At 40.1% G+C, this 24,069-nt stretch overlaps 1 protein-coding gene across 1 annotated transcript; it reads right to left on the bottom strand.

Annotated features, from left to right (window-relative positions):
* Nucleotides 1-999: 999 nt before the first annotated feature.
* Nucleotides 1,000-22,951, bottom strand: DDX1 (DEAD-box helicase 1). Its single transcript, XM_035109822.2, has 26 exons — nt 22,852-22,951; nt 21,219-21,270; nt 20,778-20,841; nt 20,285-20,314; nt 19,930-20,026; nt 19,357-19,404; nt 18,496-18,579; nt 18,104-18,187; nt 16,995-17,071; nt 15,412-15,484; nt 15,240-15,316; nt 14,678-14,792; nt 14,378-14,516; nt 14,181-14,241; nt 13,394-13,492; nt 12,664-12,753; nt 11,657-11,845; nt 10,999-11,050; nt 10,317-10,463; nt 9,420-9,511; nt 7,776-7,848; nt 7,142-7,214; nt 7,019-7,061; nt 6,583-6,678; nt 5,741-5,861; nt 1,000-5,349 (listed from the first exon to the last, which is right to left on the bottom strand). Exons 1-26 carry the CDS (start codon nt 22,865-22,867, stop codon nt 5,219-5,221), a joined length of 2,223 nt encoding a protein of 740 aa, XP_034965713.1. The 5' UTR covers nt 22,868-22,951; the 3' UTR covers nt 1,000-5,218.
* Nucleotides 22,952-24,069: the final 1,118 nt, after the last annotated feature.

The raw sequence follows: 24,069 nt of genomic DNA, 5'->3' as shown, positions 1-24,069 counted from the left end.
TCTCCCTCCAATTTTCCGAAAGACCACTGATATTCTGCCCTGCTTATCCCCCAGTTGCTACAGTATGTTGCAACACACACATCCTTCCCTCTCTCAGCAGGTGATATAATGAGTTGGTCTATACTTGTAGCCCTCAAACACCTATCATTTTACCATGCTAGTTGGGGTTCATGGGAGTTGGGAGTTACCATAAGGATGGGAGCTTGGGTAACAGGGTGTGCACACCAGGAAGTTTGTGGCAAGGGGAAATGCAGTGTCTCCAACAAGTTCTCGCTCGCTCTGCTTCTCTGCTCTCAGCACAGCAACGTTTCTTACCTCACAGCCACACTAAGGGGTCAGCCACATGCCCACCTGCGCCATTTCCCCATTGCCCCGCTCCTTCCCAAGGGAAAACCCATTCTTTAGTGATCGATCAGAACCAATGGCAATCTGGGGAAACCCAAATTGCCGTTTGCCCGACTGAGCAGTGGGAAGCAGTAGTGTGGATAAACCCTAAGTCCGACTCTTCACATCTGTTAGGACAGGGGTAGCCAATGTGTTGGGAGTCCAACCCGTATCAGCGAATGGTCTGGGATAATGGGAGTTGTGCTCCACATTTGGAGGGCACCATATCGGCAACCCTGGTTGCTAGGATGTGTGGGATGTATCCTCACTGAAGCAGTCAAGTATGTTTTCCTGTTGCCTAGAGTGGACACAGCGGAATGTGGCTCCAGACAGGGAGGGCTTCCTGTCATTGTTCTGGAGCCTCCTCCCCTTGTGTGTGACCAGATAGATGGGTGTGACCAACAGACCCTGTAAAGGAGCTAGCCACGGAGTTATATTCCCCTTTTCCCATTTTTCTCTTTTCAGACTTCTCCTCTTGGACCTCCTCTTCTGGCTCCGAGCCAGCACATGGCTCATCCTTACAGAGGATGGAAGCCACGAGGTAGAAAGTCTGAGGCCTAGCTCAGACTTTTCTTCTCTACAAATTTAACTGTAACCACAAAGTCTGCCTTCAGATTACTGCTGTGAACTAAATGTCAGTAAACTTTACTCTTACTTTTAAAGAAGACTGTTGTGTTATTATTAATCTAAGAGGGAAATAAAGGGGAAACTTAACAGGAGCAATCCAGACTGGATTGCTAAAGGATTCTAATGAATCCATCAACTTGCTCCCAGCAATCTGCAAGGGAATGTGCTCTGCTGCTTGTTCACTAGCGTGAGCGAGGACAAATAATATTTAATCAATATATCCTCTCCTACCTTTCTCAATGTTACCACAGGATGACCCAAAATCAGTGCTAGTCAATACACCGGTATGAGGTCCATCACCTTGAACTGCAGTACTCCCAAGTTGTTTAGCTGACTTGGAGAGAATGCTCAGTCTAAAGTCTTTTTTCTGGCAGCCTTTTGCCAGAAGAACGTACGCTACCTAGTTTTTTTACATGGAAAGTATTTTATAGTTGTAAATTAAGTGGGACCACTAAGTGGGATCTGAAGGTGATACTGCTCCAAAGAGGCTGGTGGAAATTGTACCAAAGTCTTTCCCTGTGTTTCTGGCAGCAGCAGCAAGGTGGAATAGCCGCTGCTGGAATCTGTTCTGGGAGAGGAAAACAAGGACCTTTCCACTCCTTCTTAGCTTTGTGGCTCTAATAGTAAGTACAGTGACAGCATACAGTGGTACCTCGGGTTACAGATGCTTCAGGTTACAGACCCCACTAACCCAGAAATAGTACCTCGAGTTAAGAACTTTGCTTCAGGATGAGAACAAAAATCACGCGGCGGCAGCGCAGCAGGCCCCATTAGTTAAAGTGGTATCTCAGGTTAAGAACAGTTTCATCCGATGCAGCTTCTGTGGCTTCCGATTGCGGTCAGGAATCTCCTGCAGCCAATCGGAAGCCGTGTCTTGGGTTTTCAAATGGTTTCGGGAGTCGAATGGATTAAGTTTGAGAACCAAGGTACCACTGTACTCCTAACTTTACTCAGAGGTTTGTCCCGTTCTGCTCAAGGGAGGCCCCTTGCAAATGTACTAATTCCAATAGTCCAAAACAGGCTGCCGTTTCTTGAATGAGCTCAGACTGATGCACACCAACCCATATGGGAAAATTGACAATTATGGTAGATAACTGGCGCAAAAACTTAGGATCATGTTGGAAAGAAACTAGCAGGACATATGACAATGTATGGCAGCGCAACACCCAGCAGGAGGGCTGCAGTTCAGGGCTCCTGCTATCACTCCTGTCTTCCATCAGAATATCGGAAGAAGTTAGGCACTGAAGAATGCCGATTCTTTTTCTCCCATTTAGCTTTCCCCCCAAATGACTCAACATTCCACGGCTTGTGGACCCGCTGAGCATGCTCAGGCCTAATTCTCAGCAGCTGGCAAATGCAAGTATGTAAATGTAGCTATGAAAACATCAGAAAGGCAACAAATTAAAGGTGCAGGTTTTCTCGGTTAGCAGCTTCGGCAGTGTTTGAGGGAGGTAGATAAAACAGTTTACTAGATTAAATTGCAAGCCGCTACAACATGATTCAACAAGTCAGTTATTAAGTCAGAATTTTATTCTTAACATTGCAGATCTTCGCTCCATACACACAAGCTCTTTAATTAAGAAAATAGCTCGAAGCTACCGATTTTATTATACACGTTAGCATGAAATGTAGAACTGTTACCAAGTATGAGTAAACTTATCTGAGGCAGTGTTCTTACTCTGAGGAAAAATGAAACATTAGTGCCATCAAGAGGCAGCCTGCAGATTGCAAGAGAGAAGGAAATGAAAAATTTAATTAGGTAGCCCTGGAAAACTGGCTCCAATCAACAAGCCGGAATGCTTGGATCTCTTTATATATTTATAAAGTCCAATTCTACCCAAGGAACCAGCAAAAAAATGACAGATGAACTGCATTCTAAGAAATTATTTTTGTTTTAAAGCAGTGCAATTTGGGGGCTTTGCATGGATTTTCTTTTTGCTAATATGACTCTCCGCAACATTTCTTTCTGAGGTTCAACTGAAGTGTACACTTATTCTACAATTGACCATGCTTCTTTAAATGACATTTCCATTCTTGTCGTTCCCGTCCCCCCTTTAAACTCATCATCCATGAACACAATGGCTCCTTCTGTCCATCAAAAGTTTAGGATTCAGTAGAAGGATCCTGGTGGCTGAAAGGGAGGGGAAGATAAAGTTGTTCATATTCTCCCACCCCCCTGCAGCCCCCAGACCACCTCCCATTCTGTTCTGAAGGGCCTTCCAAACCACTGGAGTGGTTTTGGGAGGGTTCAAGGGGGAATTCAGAGAAGTTACTTTAAATATACTTCTGGTGTGGTATTCAATTAAATTTTACCAAGACTGGACCCATTGAAATTATTGGACCTAACTTAGTCACATTCATTAATTTCTCTGGAACTTCTCTAAGTAAAACTTAGTTGAATACCACTCTTTCAGGCTGAAACTTCTTAATGTAGGTACTAAAACAGGGGTCCCCAAACTAAGGCCCGGGGGCCAGATGCGGCCCAATCGCCTTCTAAATCCGGCCCGCGGACGGTCCAGGAATCAGCATGCTTTTACATGAATAGAATGTGTGCTTTAAAATGCATCTCTGGGTTATTTGTAGGGCCTGCCTGGTGTTTTTACATGATTAGAATGTGTGCTTTTATTTAAAATGCATCTCTGGGTTATTTGTGGGGCATAGGAATTCATTCATTTTTTTCCCCAAAATATAGTCCGGCCCCCCAAAAGGTCTGAGGGACAGTGGACCGGCCCCCTGCTGAAAAAGTTTGCTGATCCCTGTACTAAAAGGTCATTAAAAAATAAATCACAAAACCCTGATTTGGTGACCAGAATGAAGTCTGTAAGTTTGAATCATTCCTTCGTTTCCAGATCGTCCCCATGAGTCTAGATTAGGCTGGGGAATCCACGAGTCATTGGACTACAACTCCCATCTTTCCTGACCATTGGCAATGCTGTTGCGGCTGTTGGGCCAGAGTTTCCCCACCTATGGCTTAAACAGAAGCCTTAACTTTGGCATGGGAATGACTGGAGTTCAAGATCTACTTCTGTAAGGGCCACACGGTTTCTCACAGGCTTAGTTTTCAATCTGTAGAAGATTGTTTTGGAGTCCCATTTTTGGCCCAGCCAAGTACAACTTTTAAGAGAGATCAATTCTTGGTGCAGCTTTCGGGCCAGATTAAAATATATATATGCATTTAGCACAAGCGTAGAACTTAAGTCATATGCAGCTGAGGGCGAAATGAGCCTTCTCTCAGAATAAATGGCCTATTCACTTGAAACAACAAAACGAAACACAGTTACAGTCTGTCTTTAGCTTGAAGCACTTCACATACAAGTCAGTGCTGTGGCTCACACTTCTTCACATTTGTGTAGAAGAAGCTGTGAAGCAGAAAGTTCTGAGAACCCTACCTAAGTTTTAAAGAGGTACAGGCTCCCAGTGAGCTAAGATAGATATTGCTTGAAGTTCTCTTTGGAGAAACACTTAAAATGATCGATTCATTGTAGCCACAACTTTCTCCATACACTTCTCTTATTCATCTGAAGAGCACTGTTCAAAATTCAATTTCAGTTTGTGCTTCCATTAAGATCCTCCTTTTTGGCACCCCTGCTCTCAGCTTAAGCTAGCAATGGCATTTAAATGAAATCCTTGGAGATACATTTTTAAAGTAAAGCAACCACTTCCACATCAGTGCATCTGATAATTCACAGCACTTTTGCTGAGCAAAAAAAAAAAGTCCTTTCATTTACAAGAGGGCAAGATTTAAGATTTCAGCAAATTTATGGAAACAAAATAAAGGCTACAGTTGACATTTTTAAACCTCAAGATTTACAGAATCACTATATATCCACATCAGGGTGGAGGACCTGATGCTCTTCAGACATGGTTGGAATGAAGCTTCCTTCAGCATCATCAATGGTCAAGAATGCTGGGAGTTGCAGTCCAACAACATCTGACATATATCAATAGCGATCTTGCATTTATGTCAGGTATTCTAAGCCTATATCTTGGTAGGGTAGGGGAAAAAACAATTAACACACAAATACATAGTTCTAAGCAGTTCCGTTTTTATTAGATCAATGCTAATAGCTAATTCATCAGGGTTTACATTTTTTCAGAGACTGCTCGGCATGCAAGATTTGTATATGCAAACATAGTCCTACTGCTACAGGGATTTTCGCATTTCCAGGCTAGAAGCTTAAAACCCAACTCTCACCTCGGCACCAAATCAAAATGTTCTAAACAGTTGATTGGGAAGGTAACCAAGGTGCAAGAAAGATGTCTGTGCCTCCTTTTCCAGGGATGCCAACTCTTGTACTGTAGGTGCCAAAATATCCACATGGCCTTTATAAGATCCACCTGCCAAAGAACCAAAGTTAAAATTACGGTTGCCTGCCTACTTATGGTTGAGCTACAAGAGCTGAGAATATTGATTATTCCCACCGTACTTATTTGTTAAAAAAGACCCTTTGCCCCCTGGTGGATGTAATCTAAAGAACTGATTTAGGGTTGTGCGGTGATCAGCAAAGTTTGTGAAATAGTAAACCCACGTGCTGCTATCAAATCACATTAGGAGACCTGAAGTTTCAAAACAAGCTTGCTGCTCCACTGGGTGTGCAGTAGTCTGGATGCATAGAATAATAATCCACAGAAAATAAAAAAAAGAAAAGAATAGATTCCAACTGGCCAGAAAACCCAGTTTCCTATTCCAAAATGCAGCAAGTTTTCTATTCAATAATTTTTCACTTACCTCCAGCAGCTCTCCTTTTCCCATAGGTGACTTTACCATCAAAATCATCTACTGGGACTTTTATATCTGGCTCAACCTGCGAAATGGTACAATTCAGATGCTCTTCTACTTCACCCAGCAGCTAAGGGAAGAGAATACAAAGGAAAACAAAACACAAAGATGGTTCTTGATTCTTCATGGCGGCAAATGCGCATTTGAAGTCCACTAATCATCCAATGTCTAAAACCAATGCTATTGAAATGTAATTCCATTAAGAAACCTGGCCATATGATTAAGATGGTCGGGTGAAGGCACACCATTTTATTCATGTCAAGCATGATCCGGTCAAGAAGCTAAGAATGTAAGCTCTGCTGAAATCAATGGGATATATCCAATGTCCTCTGAGTATAGGGCGGTATATAAATTCAATAAATAATAATAATAATAATGCTGCACGAGGGAAATTCTGTCCTCTCCTTCTGCAGCAGAATGGGGTGGGGGGCACAGGGGAGAGACTGCAGCGGGAAGGAGAAGACTCACTGTGTGACACAATTGGATGCTACCCAATGGGAATTCAAACTTAAGCAAGATCATCCCCAGCTTTTAGGAGTTAATGTTGGCGCATTCATAGAGAGTCTTAACACAACCTTCTGCCACTGCGTGCAATATCAAAGGCTAGCAAAAGTTGTACACAGGTGTTAGTACTAGCATTCGAAACCTTAAAACAGCTTGGGGACCCTAGTATTTGAAAGGCCAGAGTTTAAAGATCGACCATGAACTCATTCGAGGGTCTGACATCAAGTTGGCCTGATTTTAGAGATGCAAAGTAAGAAACAAGGGCTTTTAGTGGTGAAAAAAGTTACCTGCATCTCATTGTACCAAATGGTGCAACCACCCTCATCCTTCAGTCGGGTGTTATAGCAACCTTTTCCTCGACTGGGGCATGAGTGATACCAAACCTAGGTAAGAAGTTTGAACAACATGTTAGGAGGCAAAACCCACAAGCATTATTAAGGAACCCTCCCCCCCTTTAAAACATCAAATAAAATTGTAGCAGTATCAAAATTTCTGACTTGACTTTGAGTTAAGTACTATGGAAAACCTAAATTCTTAATGGCTATGCGGACTGTTCTTTGTGATTTTATCAGCCACTGTGGGGCAACTTTGGATCTGAAAGGTTAGATATATACATTGCATATAGGTGCACAAAATTAAGACAGTAAAAAGACAAAGAGATCTTATTTGCTGTACATTCCCTCTGCATATTCCCTCTTTCCCTCTCGGGAAAGTAGAACTTACCTTTTCTTTTTCTGTTGCCACAAGAGAAATAGCCAGACCCATCCTGAAACACACACATATTTTAGTTAATAGACTCCGGTATAAAAAGGAATAAAATGGGATAAGAAAGGTTTGAAAGCATACCGTTCAGCTCTTCCCACTCTGCCAATCCGATGGACGTAGTTCTGTTTTTCATCCGGAAGTGTGACGTTGATAACTGATCAAAAGAGAAAGAGTAGATGCTGAGTTGTTAAAAAACATTTTGCACACAATTTATTTAGGTGAAATGATAAATTATGGAAAACTGCATATATTTCCCATATTACGTTTTTCTTTCACCTTTCCCACCTGTTTGGCTTTTTCCTTATATGTGTAATGTAACCCAGGCAGGGCTAAGAGCATCAGGCAGTGAATTCATCTACATCTATGTTGACTGGAAGTAGCTCCCCAGGACTTCAGAAAAAGTTTTCTCCAGCTCTACCTAGAGATCCTGTGATTAAACCTAGTAGCTTTTTCAGGAAGAGCAGATGCTCTACCACTGACATACAGCCCTTCTTCCAAGTTAAGCACTTTTAAGTTTTGCTGATTTTAACGGGAGAGAATCAGCCTGTGCCCAACTCTCCCACTGAATTCTATGGGATTATGAATATTTACTTGAAAATGGGTTTGAGCCCATAATTATTATTATTTAAATAACATGAAAGAGAGAGGATTAAATAGGTGTTCAGATTTGCCATCAACAAACAGTTACTTGCTAGTGAGAGTTTTCAGTTCTTACCATAAGGAACACCAGAGATATCAATTCCTCTAGCGGCGACGTCAGTGCAGATCAAGAATCTGACATCTGCTTTCTAAACAGAGAAGTTCGTTAAACAGCCATTTATTTTAAGTTCATGCACATATAACTATTTCAGTTTAAAGGCATCACCTACAACTAAAAGACACATTCAAAGGAAAGACACGGGGTCAGAGAAAAAGGTGCCTGTCTGTGCACAAATTTAGTCCTTCTATGAATGGAAGGGCCTTTGACCAAATGGTATTGTTAACAGGGGAGGTGGTTGGTTGGTTGGTCTCCCCCTCTCTCTCTCCCCCCACCACTTCCAATCCAATTCCCAACTGTCCCCCTGCCCTCTGGAGAAGATTTCTTTGGGGGTTGGGGAACTAGTGTAAATAAGTAAAAACTGCCTCCTGTTGACAGTACCAGGACCACCATTTACATGTGTAGCATTCTGCTAATTGAATAATAGAATATAACCCACTCTCCCCAAACCATGCTACGGACAACACTGTCCTCATCTCTCTGTAACTGGAATCCTAATGTTTAGCCTAATGCAGAAGCTGCCACTGGACTATGACCAGATATGGGAGCAATATGCCCCCCCCCCGTGGGTTGCAGTTCCTGAACAGAAGCTATGGCGACTGCTCAGACCAACTACAGTAGTCTTGGTAGATAATACACAGATGCTACAGGCTCACTGCTTAGGATCCAACGGGGCTTCACTGTCTGCATTGATTATAAAGTATACTAGTATTATTGAGTGGATGTGTCAGTGCATATGGGGTTTTTAACAAAGCCCAAAACTCTGCTGCAGTTTTACCAAAAGGGAAAGAGGAAAAGAAAAATAGGGTATAAAATCTTAGCTAACAGTTCAGCCACATGTAATCCTAGGAAAATTTGAACAGTAGTAATCTATTTGTTCAATCCTCTTGCTATATTGTTTACATCTCCTGTCTCTGTTTTTGGCTCTCTCTTTTCTTTAAGAATCTCCAGAACTAATTATGCATGATTATTGATTTTTGGTTTTCCCAATAATGATGACTGATTCGTATCATTTGCTGTCTGTTTTTGCTCTCTTTTTATTAGCTCTGAAGCTAAATGAACTAAAAATGAACGAACCATGCCTTATTGATATTTTTGTATTTTCCCAATTATGACGGCGACAATAATAATAATAATAATAATAATAATAATAATAATAATTTATTATTTATACCCCGCCCATCTGGCTGGGTTTCCCCAGACACTCTGGGCGGCTTCCAAAAGAAATATTAAAATACAAAAAAACTATATTGTTTATACTGCTGTATAAAATAATTAATAAATGATCTAAGATTACATGTAATTACTAGACCTGTTTACCCTTTTTCTAACTGATTACTTCCTTTCTACCAAATGAACTAAAATATAGTGGCATACTAAATAACCCTCAAATATAGATGCCATTTAAAAAGACTGAATAAATTGCAAATTACAATTTAATCGTAAGAAACACAACTACTATTTGTGCTTAGAAGGATATCTTTCCTTTTTTTTCCCTAACAGAAAGCTATATCTCATAGCCTCACCATTTAAAATCCCCCCTTAAACAAATATTTTTTTTTACTGGGTTAGCCTATTCAACATCACAGCCCTAACCATTACCTTAAAGCGCTCCAAATTCTGTTTTCTTTCATGAGGCTTTCTGTCACCATGCAGGCAGACACATGAGAACTGATGTCCTTTCCTATCTGGACCTTAAAACCAAACAAAACCAGCATATTAGGACTCTCATATATTGCTATATTGCTACCAAATTCTGAAGATAAGGATAGCTAGATATGAAGAAGTATGCAAGAGAGCTTTATCTTAAAGCAAACGTGATGTGGCACTAGATTTAAAACAGACAGCTTGCACTGGGGGAAAGGTGGAATTTCTTTTTTTGTTTTAGTCTTTTAAAAAAAATCTTTATACAACCTTTGTATTAGATGGCAGTTTTCATGGTTTGCATGACACACTAAGCTAAACTTGGCAGCAAAAAGGATCAGAAAAGCAGAGCAGCTGCAAGTCAAAGTTTGGCACACTGTGTTGTGTGAAATGGGCAATATGAAATAAAGTAGAAAAACAGAAAATAGAAAACCGAACAAATTTATAAATATGCTGACCAAACTAAACTGCCATCCAAAGGAACATGCAACAATTCTAACTGCAGACTTCCTCCACTGCCATGCAAATTAACAGAGGAGAGTAACCACGTATGGAGATTTTCGGGTCAAGTTAGTTTAATTAAGCAAAACTTTTAAAAAGTATCTTCAAGGTAGTTCATTACTGTGAGGGAGTTTTTTTTTAGGGCTATAACTGAGCTATACCACTGCCTCTAGTTCTTTGAGAAGGCGTTACATGTACACAGCGGAAGCAGGAGGAAAGCTAACCATCATGGAAAATATCCAGGATGAAAAACTACCATTTGGAACCAATCAATCAAACCTGGAGGAAAGATCTACAAACTGGTATCACCTTGCAAATAGACAAAATGAAGACTAACAGGCATGAAATTACTACCTCCTCCTTGCTGCACAAAGTATTGCTCCATGTTATCGCAATCTATCTTGGTTCTGCAGAAGATTATTGCTTGATCCATCTTGTGTTCCTTAATGGCGCGGACAGTGTATTCTCCTTTTAAAATCTTAATCGCTTCTGACCACATCTCTAAAGAAGAAGATAAATTATTCCTACACACTGTATTAAGCATGCATACACTGAAAAATGACCGTTTATTCTGACACCATGTACAACATTGAATTGATGAGGCAACTCATCCTTCTAGAATGATAGCCATAGATTTCACCTATGTTCTAAAACTTAATTAAGAAATGCTGGTTAAAAGGCATTAAAAATTTCCATTTGGTGAGTCTCATCTTGAGAGATTTTTTATTTATTTGGCTATACAAAGATTCAGCCCCCTGCCTTGGTTAAGTGTAACAAGATCTTAGTACTGAAATAAAGTGATGTTGCTTTATTGATTCATGCAGCTTCTCCTTTACTGGAGAACTTTGCTAAAGCCATTGGCTTCTACAAATACAAAAGAATCAGAGTTGGAAGGGACCCTGATGATCATCTAGTCCAACCCCCTGCAAAGCAGGAATATGCAGCTTTCCCTTATGGGGATCGAACCTGCAACCTTAGTGTTATCAACATCACACACTAACCAACTGAGCTATGTGTGTACCAAATGATTGGTTACCTGCAGAATTAGTACCAGGTCTTGTATTGTCCTTTGCATGCACCTCATCAGTCTGAAAAGTAAAATTTGAAATGTTAAAAATGACCAAAGGCATTCAGAGCTAATGCAAAAGAATGCAGGGCTGCAGAAAGCACACAGTCATTTATATTTCATTGTTTAGTAATCCTTAAAAACAGTTATCTGCAGCCACATGGCTTTGTAGCCCAATCTTAAGGTTGAAATTGAAATGATGCAGCCAAACACAGGCATCCAGGTCTCAGAGCTGTTCACAAAAAAACAAACAAACCACAAAACACGTAATAAAAACAAGAACAACCCAATAATCCCCTCCAACACATTTTATTTGAGGATCAGATGTCAATCAGCCACACCAAACCTCCCAACCTCAGCAAGGAAATAGGACATTATTACAGTAAAATAAAAAGGTTGCAAGGCCCACCACACATCCTATAATATGTCCAACGAGTTTTGAGTTCCTGAACTACATTTCAAGCTGAAACGGGAATTTCACAACGTTCTTAACATTCATAATCTGAGTTATGAAATCCCATTTCTTCTTTATTCCACAATTCCAATTTAAACATTTGTGTGCTCCTTGAAACCATAATCCAGAATTTTTAACAATTCTGTCTATTCCAATATATTTTGTACTACTTACCCTGATGTGGTTTTTACCAATCTTTTCCCAGTATTTGTCATTTTTCGGATTTACAGGGACAACAACATGGTGCACTGTATCCGGGACAGAATCCTCTCCTTTCAAATCTACCCAAGTGGGGAAGTGCATGATCTTTTCAGATAATTTCTTCACATCAAACGAATGCAGAGTTGCAGAGCACACAATCACCTAAAAACAACAACAAACAAGCAGAGATGAAAAGGGTTGCTTGCACATGTCACAAGCCCCTCTGCGATTACAGTTCTCGACTTCTGTCAATCTGTAGAATTTACAAAATAAACCTCTTTTAGTCAAGACAAATACTGGCGGAAGCATCAGCTGCTCAGCCATTTATATCTGGTGAACTGGGAGTGATGTATGGGGAATCTCCACATTAAGAACTGAGGCATTTGGCAGAATGCCTAGGCAAGTTATTGGAAGGGACATGGATGCTTAAGCACAACACTGGGACACTGAAATGCAGACAAATAAATGAGTAAAATGCAAAATCCTGTTATTGTATACTGTGTGTGTGTGTGTGTGTGTAAAGTCTTCCATTCATAAAGGTTAGCCTTGTGGCGCATGAATATAAGACAGAAAGAAAAGGAGAGAGAAGAAAGAAGCCAGCAAGGCTTCTCAACAATCATCTTTTCCTCCAGAAGTTTGGATCAATTTCTTGCTAGTGTTACTTTCCTGGCTTTCGCTTTTCATTCACTGCCAAACAGCAGGAACCTAAGGACACCATCAATTTGAGTAGACACATGGAAGTGTTCTCAGTTTTTGTTTACCCTTCACACTATTTTATTATGAAATCTATTATTTCAGCTAGAGCAATAGAAACTAAATTGTGCAAGTTCCTAGTTCACATTGGCTCAGAAAACATTGTGCACAGTTTTTAAGTTCCCTTCGAGATGTTGAAGCTTGAGCTAACAACGTTTGCTACATACAACAGCTATGCTAAGTTTTGGGGAAAGGTCAACTAGGAAACCTTAAAGCGAACCTCATACCTGCAGCCTCTTCCCGTCTGAAGTTATCTGAGGAATCTGAGAATGAATTCTGTTTATGAAATCTGAATACCCCTGGCTGAGAAGGCCATCCTGTACAAAAAGAGAATTACACAGTCTCATTAAGGTATTTTACCCACGGGTTTCAAAGCTGAAATAAAAGTATGTAGTAGATCCAACTATTCAACAAACAGTCCTCCTGACTAATTACAGGGGTTTGCTAAACCCATCAACTCCTCCTCTGGTTGGAATAGGCTATGAAGGTATTTTGACAGAGATGAAAATGTAAACAGGGGCAGATGGAAGTCATCCGCTGACCAGTTGCAATTCTCTTATTTGTTCTGCACTCACTTTGAGAGTCAGATGAGAGGGGGCTCAGAAAACCAATGGTAGTTGCACACTAGGCTATTTCGAGTCAGGGGATCTTGCCAGGACATGCAGGGTCCCAACTTTCAAGTGCTTGTCTGCCCCATGCATTTGCCAACAAGTCACGTAGGCCAGAGTCCCAAGCATAAGCCTGAGGGTTGGCATCCAACTGATGTCTCTTCCCTTCTGTCAGGGAAGGAATTTTTGACAATTCCTCAACACTGCTGTTCCCTGGAAGGTCCAAGAAGCCTCACACATTTTGGGAGGAGAAGGCTCCCAGAAAGAGGGGTAATCCACCAGTGCATGGGGCATGTTGTATAAAACTTTTAAAAATATGCTGTTCAAAAAAGAAGTTCTATACACTTACAGCCTCATCAAGAACCAGGAACCTAACTTGCGATAAAGTCAGTTTTCCAGTTGACACAAGATCATCTAGTCTTCCAGGAGTTCCCACAACTATGTCCACCTGTAAAATGTAAATAGTGCAATAGTACACTGTGTCTATGAGAAAATAATACAAAAACACTAACATTTGGAATCTAGCCATAAGGAAGTCTTTCTCTTTCAAGCATTTTAGATTATGTCTGAAACACATTATGTACACACAGAAATTATTGCTTAGATAAAACTTTAAGGGTCGTTTTAAAGGTCTATACAAATACAGTGGTACCTATGGGATTCGACTTACAATTTTTTTTGACTTACGAATGTGCGTTCAGAACGCATTAAATTCGTCAGCAGAGGTACCACTGTATTGCAAGAGAGGCATTAACTGTACATAGTGCTTAACAACTCTTTATCTCATTCATGATACTTAAAAAGCCACAATCAGCTAAACTACTGATTTCTCAACCAACAGCTATATTGCTTTAATGCAGTTTTATGTTGCTTTTATTTATTCCCCAAAATTATAGACTGCTTTGTACCACACACAGTCACAAAGCACTTTCCACTTCAATAAACAATCCATCAATCAAAATAATACCAAAACACAAGCTTTTGTGTTTCCATAGACATCGTGCAGTGAAAAGGCAATGGGGGTCATACTTTTTTTTTTAAAGACACACTCACTTGAGTTCATCTGTGCACCTTTTTTTATAGAAATGAAATAGATATGTTTGTAGATATGCAAACTAAGAGCAATTAAAACTTACCCCTTGCTCCAATACAGAAAGTTGTTCTCTTGCAGCAACTCCACCAATAATTAGGAGTTCCCTGAAAGCAACATGCATTAGATTACATTTCGTGCCATTAAATCACCTTATCCGGCAGAGCAAGAGCATGACTGTGCACGGAATCACGGGGATTTCAGCGGCACCCTATGACTCCCCCAGTCCCAATTTTATTGTACCTTAATTTAGGATTATCAACATATTTTTTGAATTGTTTCACGTTGTTCAGAGTCTGCTCTGCCAGTTCCCTGGAAGGCTCCACAATCAAGGCTTTGGGAGCATTTGGCTGATTCTTTGTTTGTGCTACTTGTGCACTTCCTGAAATGGGAAATGTTGAGAAAGTTGCCTTAGTACCGAGTTGACGTCTGGACACATATTTATCTCCCCCCCCCTACCCAGACGGGACTGTCTCAAATAGCCTTTCCAAGCTTTTAACTTTATGTGATATGAAATATTTCTTATGGTGGCTCCGAGCGTACCTGCATGCTGGGATTTTACAGAGTTACCCTCGGGAGCCTTATCAAGAGCAACGAAGCCGTCTTTGGGTGGAAATTTAAAGTCTTCTTCGCCGAAGTTGAATTTCAATTCAGCGTTCTAAAAGAACACACACAACATAAAAGCTTGCGTAAAGATTGGCAATGGGAATTTATAGAAAAGTCACACAATGTTTGCTGCAAGTTAGAGTGAGGTGTTAAAGCTAGCCCTTTAAGGAGAAGTGGTTCACCTGTTTAGAGCATCAATAAGGCAGCTTTCATCTTTAAACAGTGACAGCCTGCTTGAAATCAAAAGGTACTTTTGCCAGCACAATGACATTACCCAAGGCCCTGGATCCAAAAAAAGCCATGTAGCTAATTCCATGGAAGCTTAGGACCTGAAATTTCCAGCAACACCACCCTCACTGTGCCATGTGGAACTTCTTGAAGTTCCATAAGCAATGCTTGATGAAATGGAATGAGGGTCTGGCATGATAGAAGCAGAGTATGCATATTTTTTAATCAGTTAGAATGAGTCTCATATGCTTTGGAAAAAGTCAGAAATTACCTTTAGGACACAGGCTGCAAAGAGTGCTTGGTTCTTTAAGTGCTGTGGGATTTCAAACGCAAGTCCAAGGTCCTTGCCTGGGGGGGGGGGGAAATAAAGCATTATGTTTACTGTTTTTTAAAATGAATTTAACCCGTTACTTAAATGGAGTGGGGTGGAGTAGACCACTTACCATTTTTGGAGAATGTGATTTGCCCTTTATCAACATCTGCATAACACCCTATTGTGTCATGCATAGTGAATTCCTACCAAAAGAAATAATAATAAAATTAAGGTTGATTGAAAGTGGTATGTTTCACAGGAAATATAAAGCATCAGCAGTTGTATCAAGCACATTACTTATCACAATGGCTTAAATACTTTTGGCTTGGATACTGGAAAGTGCAGGAGTGCACTGGTAGAAGGAGATCAGGCATAGGCAAACTTGGCCCTCCAGATGTTTTGAGACTACAACTCCCATCATCCCTAGCTAACAGGACCAGTGGTCAGGGGTGATGGGAGTTGTGGTTCCAAAACATCTGGAGGGCCGAGTTTGCCTATGCCTGAAGGAGATTTTCCTGCTCCAGGTCCCTCTGCCAGCCTCCTCCCTGCAAGTATATCCTGAAAAGAAGGGCTATGCCCAGAAGACGTGAAGGTCACTGAAAATTGAGTGGAGGCACATTCTGTGAGCAGGGGCTCCCCTCTGCTCACTGAAGGTGCATTTGCTCTATTTTCAGCAGTCCTCATTCTGTATCACCACAGCTCATCTCATTCAGGATGGTCCCCCAATTCTCAGGAGAAGTGGGGTTTTTTTTGGTGGGGGGGAGCGCTCCCGGATAAGAGGGACCGGAAAGTCTCCTTCCACCAACTCCCTTCTAACAGCACTTCACTGGATCCAAGCCTTTTGTAAATAGTTATGGATCACACAAAAGTATTATACATAAATATTAAAAAATCTACTCAATAGAACGAATTTTATCAGTTGTATTGTAATGAAGACAGAACTGCTACTGCCACTAAAGCTATTAGTCCTATCCTCAGACATGCTTGTTTTAATTACTGTTGGCCACCTTACCATTTTAGAAGGTGGATATAAAGGGAAAGAAAAGTATCTCTAATTATCAATACTGAATTTTGTTGGAGGTGTAAAATAAACTTGCAGAATACCAGTACCCGCCAGCTTCCAACCCACACCAAGGAGGAGATTTTAAATGGATAACGCAACTTCTGAAGATCTCTAGATAGTTTGTGTGAAATTAGTTGGGAATTATGGATTTTCAGGGGAAGCAAAACCATACATGACTATTTGGACAACAGGTAGCCACCTAAAAGTCTCACTACTGCAGCTGACACTCAGTGGCTTCTCCAATGAAACAAAACAAACATGAGCATATGATGCCATAGCAAGGATTTCTATTTCAGCTTACCACTGCAAACACTCCAAATGCAACATTTCCACTGGAATGTCAGAACTGAACGCACACAATCAACCCAACTCAGGGTGTTGTCGCTAATGATTACAATGGGCAGGCTATTCTCATGACTACCACATGCCCATATACCTGTCCAAGTTAGCTTAAGTCCAACAGTTATACTCCACAGAATATTAATGCTCATCGAACCAAACTTCACCATGCACATTTCTGTTAAAACCATTTGTTCTTTCCTCCCTTTGAGAGCTACATGAATTTAACCTACATTTATGCATTTCATTGTTGGTTCACTACATCATTTAATCATTCTATTCTTTGGTAAAATGGAAAAAGAAAAACATACCTCCCCATAACTATCAAACTGTTTGTTATGAGATTTCTTTCCAGTTCCGCCATAGCCAAAGCCAAACTTGTCAGTACCTAAAAATAATAACAACAAATCATAAAACAATATGAATTATTTCTTTAAATATTAGAATCAAACCATTCTCCGCTATCTCCTAACTATACTTTTGGAAGATAAGCAAGGGTTCATAGCGCAGCAGTGATCATGCTATAATGCAGCAGACCATATACTTTTTGGATTGCTGTCACACTAGAAATTTGCTTTCCTCTTTGAAAAAACCCCTTTGAGACAAGGACAGAAAAAGTTTTTTAAACTGTGCACTACTGATTAGCATCACGCTGAAACTGGGAGCGGTTTCTGAACCCTCCATAAAAGCAGCCTCTTTCCCCGGTAATATTCTGTTCCTCTTCTGCTGAAGAGAAGCAAGGAACAGATCCCTGGCGAATGGGCAACGAGGCTGCCAATCTCTCACCTGATCCAGCGCTACACAGTTGATTACTTTCAGAAGAGCGTGGATGGGGATGCACACCCACATTCTGCCACAACTAGTGATGCATAAGTAATGCAAAGCAGAAAATCTTGCCGTGAAGTGCTGGGACACAAGAAAAGCCGCAGTTCAGAGTAAGAACGACGAGCAGGCTTTGCTTAATCTGTTAGATCAGGTGTTAAAATCTGACTGATGTTGCTGTGATGTTGCCACAGTTATTACTGATCCCTGATCGGATGGTCACATAAGTAAAACAAATGCTGAGAATGGTACTGAAGCAGCCACATATCAGATCTGCAAAAATGGCAGGCAAGATTATTAAGGTAGTATGCCTGCATAGGAAAGCATATTCCATGTCCCCTAAATATTTGAATGTCAAAATTTGGTGCTGCTCTACAGATGATCAGTTTTAGATTATTTTATGAAAGGAACAGAACCATTTTTTAAATGAAACCTTATGTCCTTTAGCCTGATTTCTAAGCTTGAGCAGAGAATCCCCCACCCCAGCATTGTAGTTATTTCGTTGCAATAAGAAGGGATGCCCTTAATAAGCAAGAAGAATCAGTGACTGCTAGCAGGTAACCTAGATTTCAGTGTAGTTCCTGATGTAAATACTCACCCAAATCTAATGACGCTTGCAAAGAGGACCACCCAACTCTGCATAAACCCTGGTCACGACAGGATACTTCATAATAATATTTCCCTAGAACATTTTAGAAACATTTACATGTAACTAATTTCAGCTTCACTAGCTTTTCAATAAAGAAGAGATATATTTGACTTAATATTAAAAATAACCATTTCAGCTGGCACAAACAAAAAGTTCTTTTAGTCTCAAAATGAACTAGCCAACTGGGTGATGTTGGCTACCATGTAAAATGCCTGTTTGCCTAAATCTGTTGTCAGTATTCTGAAGGCAGACAAGACAAGAAAGTAAATGTTTATTTGGGGCATTCTTATTTCAAAAACGAACTTTACATATGCACACAACCACTGCTGTAGTTTTGGTACCTTTAGTCACGCCTTTCGTTGATCGGCATCCATGCCATTCCTTTATCTCCCTGCTTTGGCAGCACAGACCATCAGACCCAATAGCTGAACAACAGAAAGGACATATCTGAAAACCCTGAAGACCTCTTACAGTCACAGATACAAAATACCAGCTTTATGTAAAGACAGCAAACCTTGCAAAAAATAGCTGTGTACAAACTCTCGTGAGAAAAACAACAAAGCTACGGATATGTGTAATCATCTCCTTGTGTTGACAAAGTTAATGCATCATCTGACAAGAATCAAAGACACCCCTCAAAGCTGTCCTATCAAATGTTTTGATTCCACTGAGAGCAGCCCAGAAGTAAAAAGTGTAGCAAACAAGTTTAAAAACAGCAACTACTACTATACCCTCTTTTAACCCCCCTCAAACTCACATGGTAACATTTTGTAGACACATGAAGCAAATTACTGTACAACTCCAAAGACTCAACCCATCACCCTCTCATGATCTTTGAACAGTTTTAAAATCTGCAATGGCATCTTCATATCACATGAAGATTTCCTCTTTTTTGTGTAAGTGCTAAGATCTGCAGGAATATGTACCCCATGTCCAATCTGCTAGGCTTAGACATACTGTTGGAAATCAAATAATAATAATAATAATAATAAACAATAGTCGAGCTTCTCTAGTGACACCAATGGGTAAAATTTAATTTGGTTATATGTATGTCATTCCTCTAAAGATCAGAAAGGCACACAGAGGATTTTCAGATCATCTTACCTCAGACCCAAGCCATAGTGATGAAACGTACCTATGTTTTGGGCTTGATTTTCAGCTAGTCACTGTTTCATTGCTAGAAAAGTTAATATCAAACTTACCAAAAGCAGATCCTCTGTCATATGGATTCATTTGCCATTTGTTGAGCACTGTTGAGAAGAAGAAAAAACAGCTATATCATACTATGAACTGGTAGGACGCCACATTTCTATTTGTTGAACAATTGCAGCATGTTTGGCAGGTGTCTTCATATAAAACACCCCTAGATTCAAACCATTGGTATTTACATACTACACAGGTATTACTGATATCACAATGGAAATAAAATTGTGATATCAATTAAAAATGTTAATTCCACTGATTTCAATTGAATTTATTGAATTCTTTTGTATTTAGAATTAAAGTTGCCAGTTATCCACTTTAACTGAGTGACTATCACATGAAGCCAAAACAGGGAAGGAATATAGGAAGCAATCAATATAGCAGAAGTTTCCAACAATGATAATTAGCCCAGTTAGATGTAGATAGGATAATACAGCTATTTTTGTAGATTATGCATTCAACTTGCCTACCATCGGCACGGTTTCAAATATACAAGCAAACTACGTTTGTAAAATTCAACTTGCATCAGGTTTCAGGTATTGGGACAGTGAATGTTTTAGAAAAAGGCTTACCTCCCCCACCAGTTTTTATAGTGGTTTTTCCCTTTTTGCCTTCCTGTTGGTCCTTAAGAGTTTCATAAACAATCTGAATAACTGGGATGCTGAATGCCTGAAATATGAAGTTGCTTATTTAAATTATACAATCTGAACCAATTATTTTCTTCTAGACTCTGGTTTCAAAATGCTTATGATTAAACAAAGAAAAAAACAAATGTTCAGTTTCTGAGTACTCTATGTCAACATGCTAAGAAAACTTTCAGGATCTATTGCTATTTAATGGAGTACTTTAAACTTAAGATAAAACTGTCCACAACCTGAACGTATGTCCAAAAATTGTTTTATACTTAAGAACGTAAATTTCACTTACACCAGTTTTTCCACTCCCAGTTTCTGCAGCCTGTGTAGAAATGAGATTTGATGAGAAAATTAAGATACAATGGTTACCTCTACAGCAAATAAATCACAAGTTTAATCCTTTTGTGTTATTAAAATACAGGGAGAACTCTCTCCCATATTTATTGAATAATAAAATAATACTCAAACATAACGTTTGTTCTATGTGGGCATTAAGAGTAGCAGCTAAGGCATAATGTGCCACATACATAGGGAATGAAGAGCAGTAATTTCAAAGAGGATTTGATTTTAGGCAGTGTCTTCTAGCAACATAAATATACAAGACCTTCCTTCTTCATGTGCTCATTACTTCTGAGTAAGCATGCTTATAATAGTGCTGCACAAATAATGAGGGTCATAGGGAACAATACTAGTCTATAAAACAGACTGTGGCAAAATTATTATATTTTAACTGGTATATACTGCTTACAAGCCAGAATGGCTTCTGGGTGTACAAATATACATACCATAAGTACATCACCACCTCCCAAGATTAACGGGATGGACTCTGCTTGGATATCTGTAGGAAGCCTACAAAAAAAAGGTAACAAAGCCCAAGCTGTAATAATGTGGCATTTATCAGGGTGTTTATATAAAAGAAAAACAAGAATGTAGCAGGGGAAACCCCTGCTCTTAATTTGCACAGTGCTGCAATACAAGAATTCTGTCTGCAATACTCAAATTAGCTTTGTACATGCATTTTACAATCTGAATCAGATTTTTTTTTTGGTATAGTGGGTGCTAGAGTCAAACATCAGCAGAGGTTATTCACCACGCATGCATGGTAACTTCACTATCATAAGTAACTTCCATTGAAACATGGCAAGATTTCCAGAAGCACCATTTGCAGTATTATTGATTACAACTCTGGAAGGCTACACATAAATGGGTGTGTGTGTCATACTTACAACCAGTCCATCTCTTCTACAGCTTGAGCAATTTCTGGCATCACACCCATCTCTGCAAGAAAATTAAACCAACAAAAGTGTTAGCAGTCCATGTTATGGGTAGGAGAACCATGTATGCCACCTTGAGCTTCTTGAAGGAAAAGTCACGCTATATAAATGCAATAACCAAAAGAAGAAAAAACACAGCAAATCCTAAGTATGTATACTGAGAAGAAAGGAGAATTATATGCAGTGAGACTTACTCCCATATAAACATGCATAGAATCATAGAGTTGAGGCTCGTCTAGGCCAACCTCCTGCAATGTAGCAATCTCCGCTAAAGCACTCATGACAGATGGTCACCCAACCTCTGCTTAAAAACCTCTAAGGAAGGAGATTTTCCCACCTCTCATGAGTGTCTGCTCCACTGTCGCACAGCTCTTATTGCCAGAAAGATTCTGACTAAACACCAGGCACAACTATTTCCTTGTAACCTGAATCCATTGCTTTGGGTCCTACCCTCCGGAGCAGGAGAAAACAAGCTTGCTCCATCTTCCATGTGACAGCCCTTGAGATGCTTGACAATGGCTATCATATCTCCTCTTTTCCATGCTAAATAAATTGAGCTCCCTCGACCGTTCCTCATAAGGCTTGGTGTCCAGACCCTTGATCCTCTTGGTGACCTTCCTCTGCACACATTCCAGCTTGCCAACACCCTTCTTAAACTGTGGTGCCCAAAACTGGTCACGGCACTCCAGGTGTGGTCTGGCCAAGGCAGAATCAAGCTGGACTATTACTTCCCTTTGACCTAGACACTAGACTTCTGTTGATGCAGCCTAGAATAGCCTTAGCCTTTTCAGTGTTTTCATGCTGGCAGCATTAAAATAAATTCAACAGTGTAAATAAGTGTTGATGGATGTAATAAGGGAATATTGAACGGTAGAGTTTTTGTAAAATATTAAGGGATTTATGATTTGTAAAATGAACCATGGAAAGAGAAGAATGGAAGTCACCTTAAGGATATATAAATGAGTACTTTAAATTGTAAAATCCGAAACAAGCACGATCAAGTCTTCCAAAAGGACTGGAGTAAATTTATACGACATCTGAAATATTATTGTAAGCAATTAACATCACTAGCAGGGTTGTCTGAAGACTTGTAATGAGAAAATTTCTATCTTTCTCTTTTTATTTAAATTTTGAGCTAATTTGTAATGAGTGTAATTAGAACTGGAAAACGTATAAAATGGAATGATATAAAGGTTAATTTTGAAAGCCATGAGGCGGGAGGTCGATAGGCTGTAAAGAGCCAAAGCGGTAAAGTGGATAATGATGATTATTTTGCTGCAGCATCACCACACTGTTTTGCTTACGTTCAGCTTACAGTGTCTACGAAGACCCCTGGATCCTTCTGGATGCTTTCCGCCCAGGCCAAGCCAGGTGTCCCCTTCCATTTGGGATCTAGCTGGATCCCAACCTTTCTGGGTCGAAAGAGGGCTGGCTCTTACAGGAATGAAGGGGCTCCCCGGAATCCGGGAGGGGGGGGTAAAGCTTTTAAGTCCAAGCGGAACCCAGAGGAAGGCAACTCCCCCCCCAAGCTTCCGTTCTTCCTCCCGCCTCCCCATTCCCCCCCCCCCCAAGCTTCTCCACGTACCTGAGAAGGCCGCCATGTTCGCGTGTCTGCTGGCAACGCCTGGGCAGCGGTAAAGGGCAGGACGCGTCACTGGGCTCACGGCGCCTGCGCACTCCCCATCCCCGTGCCCACCGCTTTAGTCCTCCGGTCCGCAACGCTGCCCGCTCAGCCGAGGTTCCGCTCGGGGCAGCAGGCTCTGTCTGCAGCTGTGCAGCTGAGTCCCAGAGTACAGGGCTGCGTGTTAGACTACTGGACGCTTGAGAATAATGCCTTAACAAGCCGAAATCATTCCAATACTGTATTACACTTCTGTTAGCTTTTTCATGCCCAGAACCCATTTGGGAAAGAGAGCAAGGGTTGGCTGCGCAAGGCCAATATCTGACCTGCCCAAACCACCGAAAACATAACTTGTAACTTGAATTCAAGTTGTGGGAAAGGAGGTTTTCAAGCAGATTCCTGCATTGCAGGGGGTTGGACTCGATTATATCAATATATTGATCATATCAAATATATAAAACACCTTTCATAATCATATATTTGATACCGTAATATATATCATAGATCAAATATGTGATTTTATGTGCTTTGATGATACATTTAAAAAGATATAATTGCACTGTTTTAAGATTTTAAGTGTATAAATATATATTATATAGTACTGTATTATAGACTTAAATCTATATACAGTATGCATATGTGTGTGTGTGTGTGTGTGTATATATATATATATATATATACATATATATATACACACATACATATATACTGTATATAAAAGCTTAGCGGGGTTCATTCACACATTATTATTTAATATATAATAAGATATATAATATATAATATATTGTATAAAAATAATATAATATATACTGTAATGCAATATAATATATTTAAATTAGTATATGTTTATGAGCTCAGTGGGATTTATTCACACATAACCTATAAATATATATTGTATTATAACAATATATGATATGCTGATATAATAACAGATTAAAAGAGTTTATGTATATGAGCTCAGCAGGATTTATTCACGCGTAATATACCCAGGTGGCGCTGTGGTTAAACCACTGAGCCTAGGGCTTGCTGATCAGAAGGTCAGCGGTTCGAATCCCTGTGACGGGGTGAGCTCCCGTTGCTTGGTCCCAGCTCCTGCCAACCTAGCAGTTCGAAAGCACGTCAAAGTGCAAGTAGATAAATAGGAACCGCTACAGTGGGAAGGTAAACGGCGTTTCCATGTGC

The sequence above is a fragment of the Zootoca vivipara genome, chromosome 3 (assembly GCF_963506605.1).
Source record: "Zootoca vivipara chromosome 3, rZooViv1.1, whole genome shotgun sequence".
Classification (NCBI taxonomy): Eukaryota; Metazoa; Chordata; class Lepidosauria; order Squamata; family Lacertidae; genus Zootoca; species Zootoca vivipara.
The sequence above is the reverse complement of the archived record's forward strand: the minus strand, read 5'-3'. Positions and strand labels throughout refer to the sequence as shown.

Bases quoted from the DNA above. Each gene is read 5' to 3' on its own strand.
- DDX1 (XM_035109822.2), bottom strand. The intron at 17,072-18,103 runs GTGAGTATTTAC...TATTATTTTTAG, and splicing joins GCAAGCGTCATTAGATTTGG to GTACTGACAAGTTTGGCTTT. The intron at 10,464-10,998 runs GTAACCAATCAT...CTTCTTCTTTAG, and splicing joins ACCTGGTACTAATTCTGCAG to AGATGTGGTCAGAAGCGATT.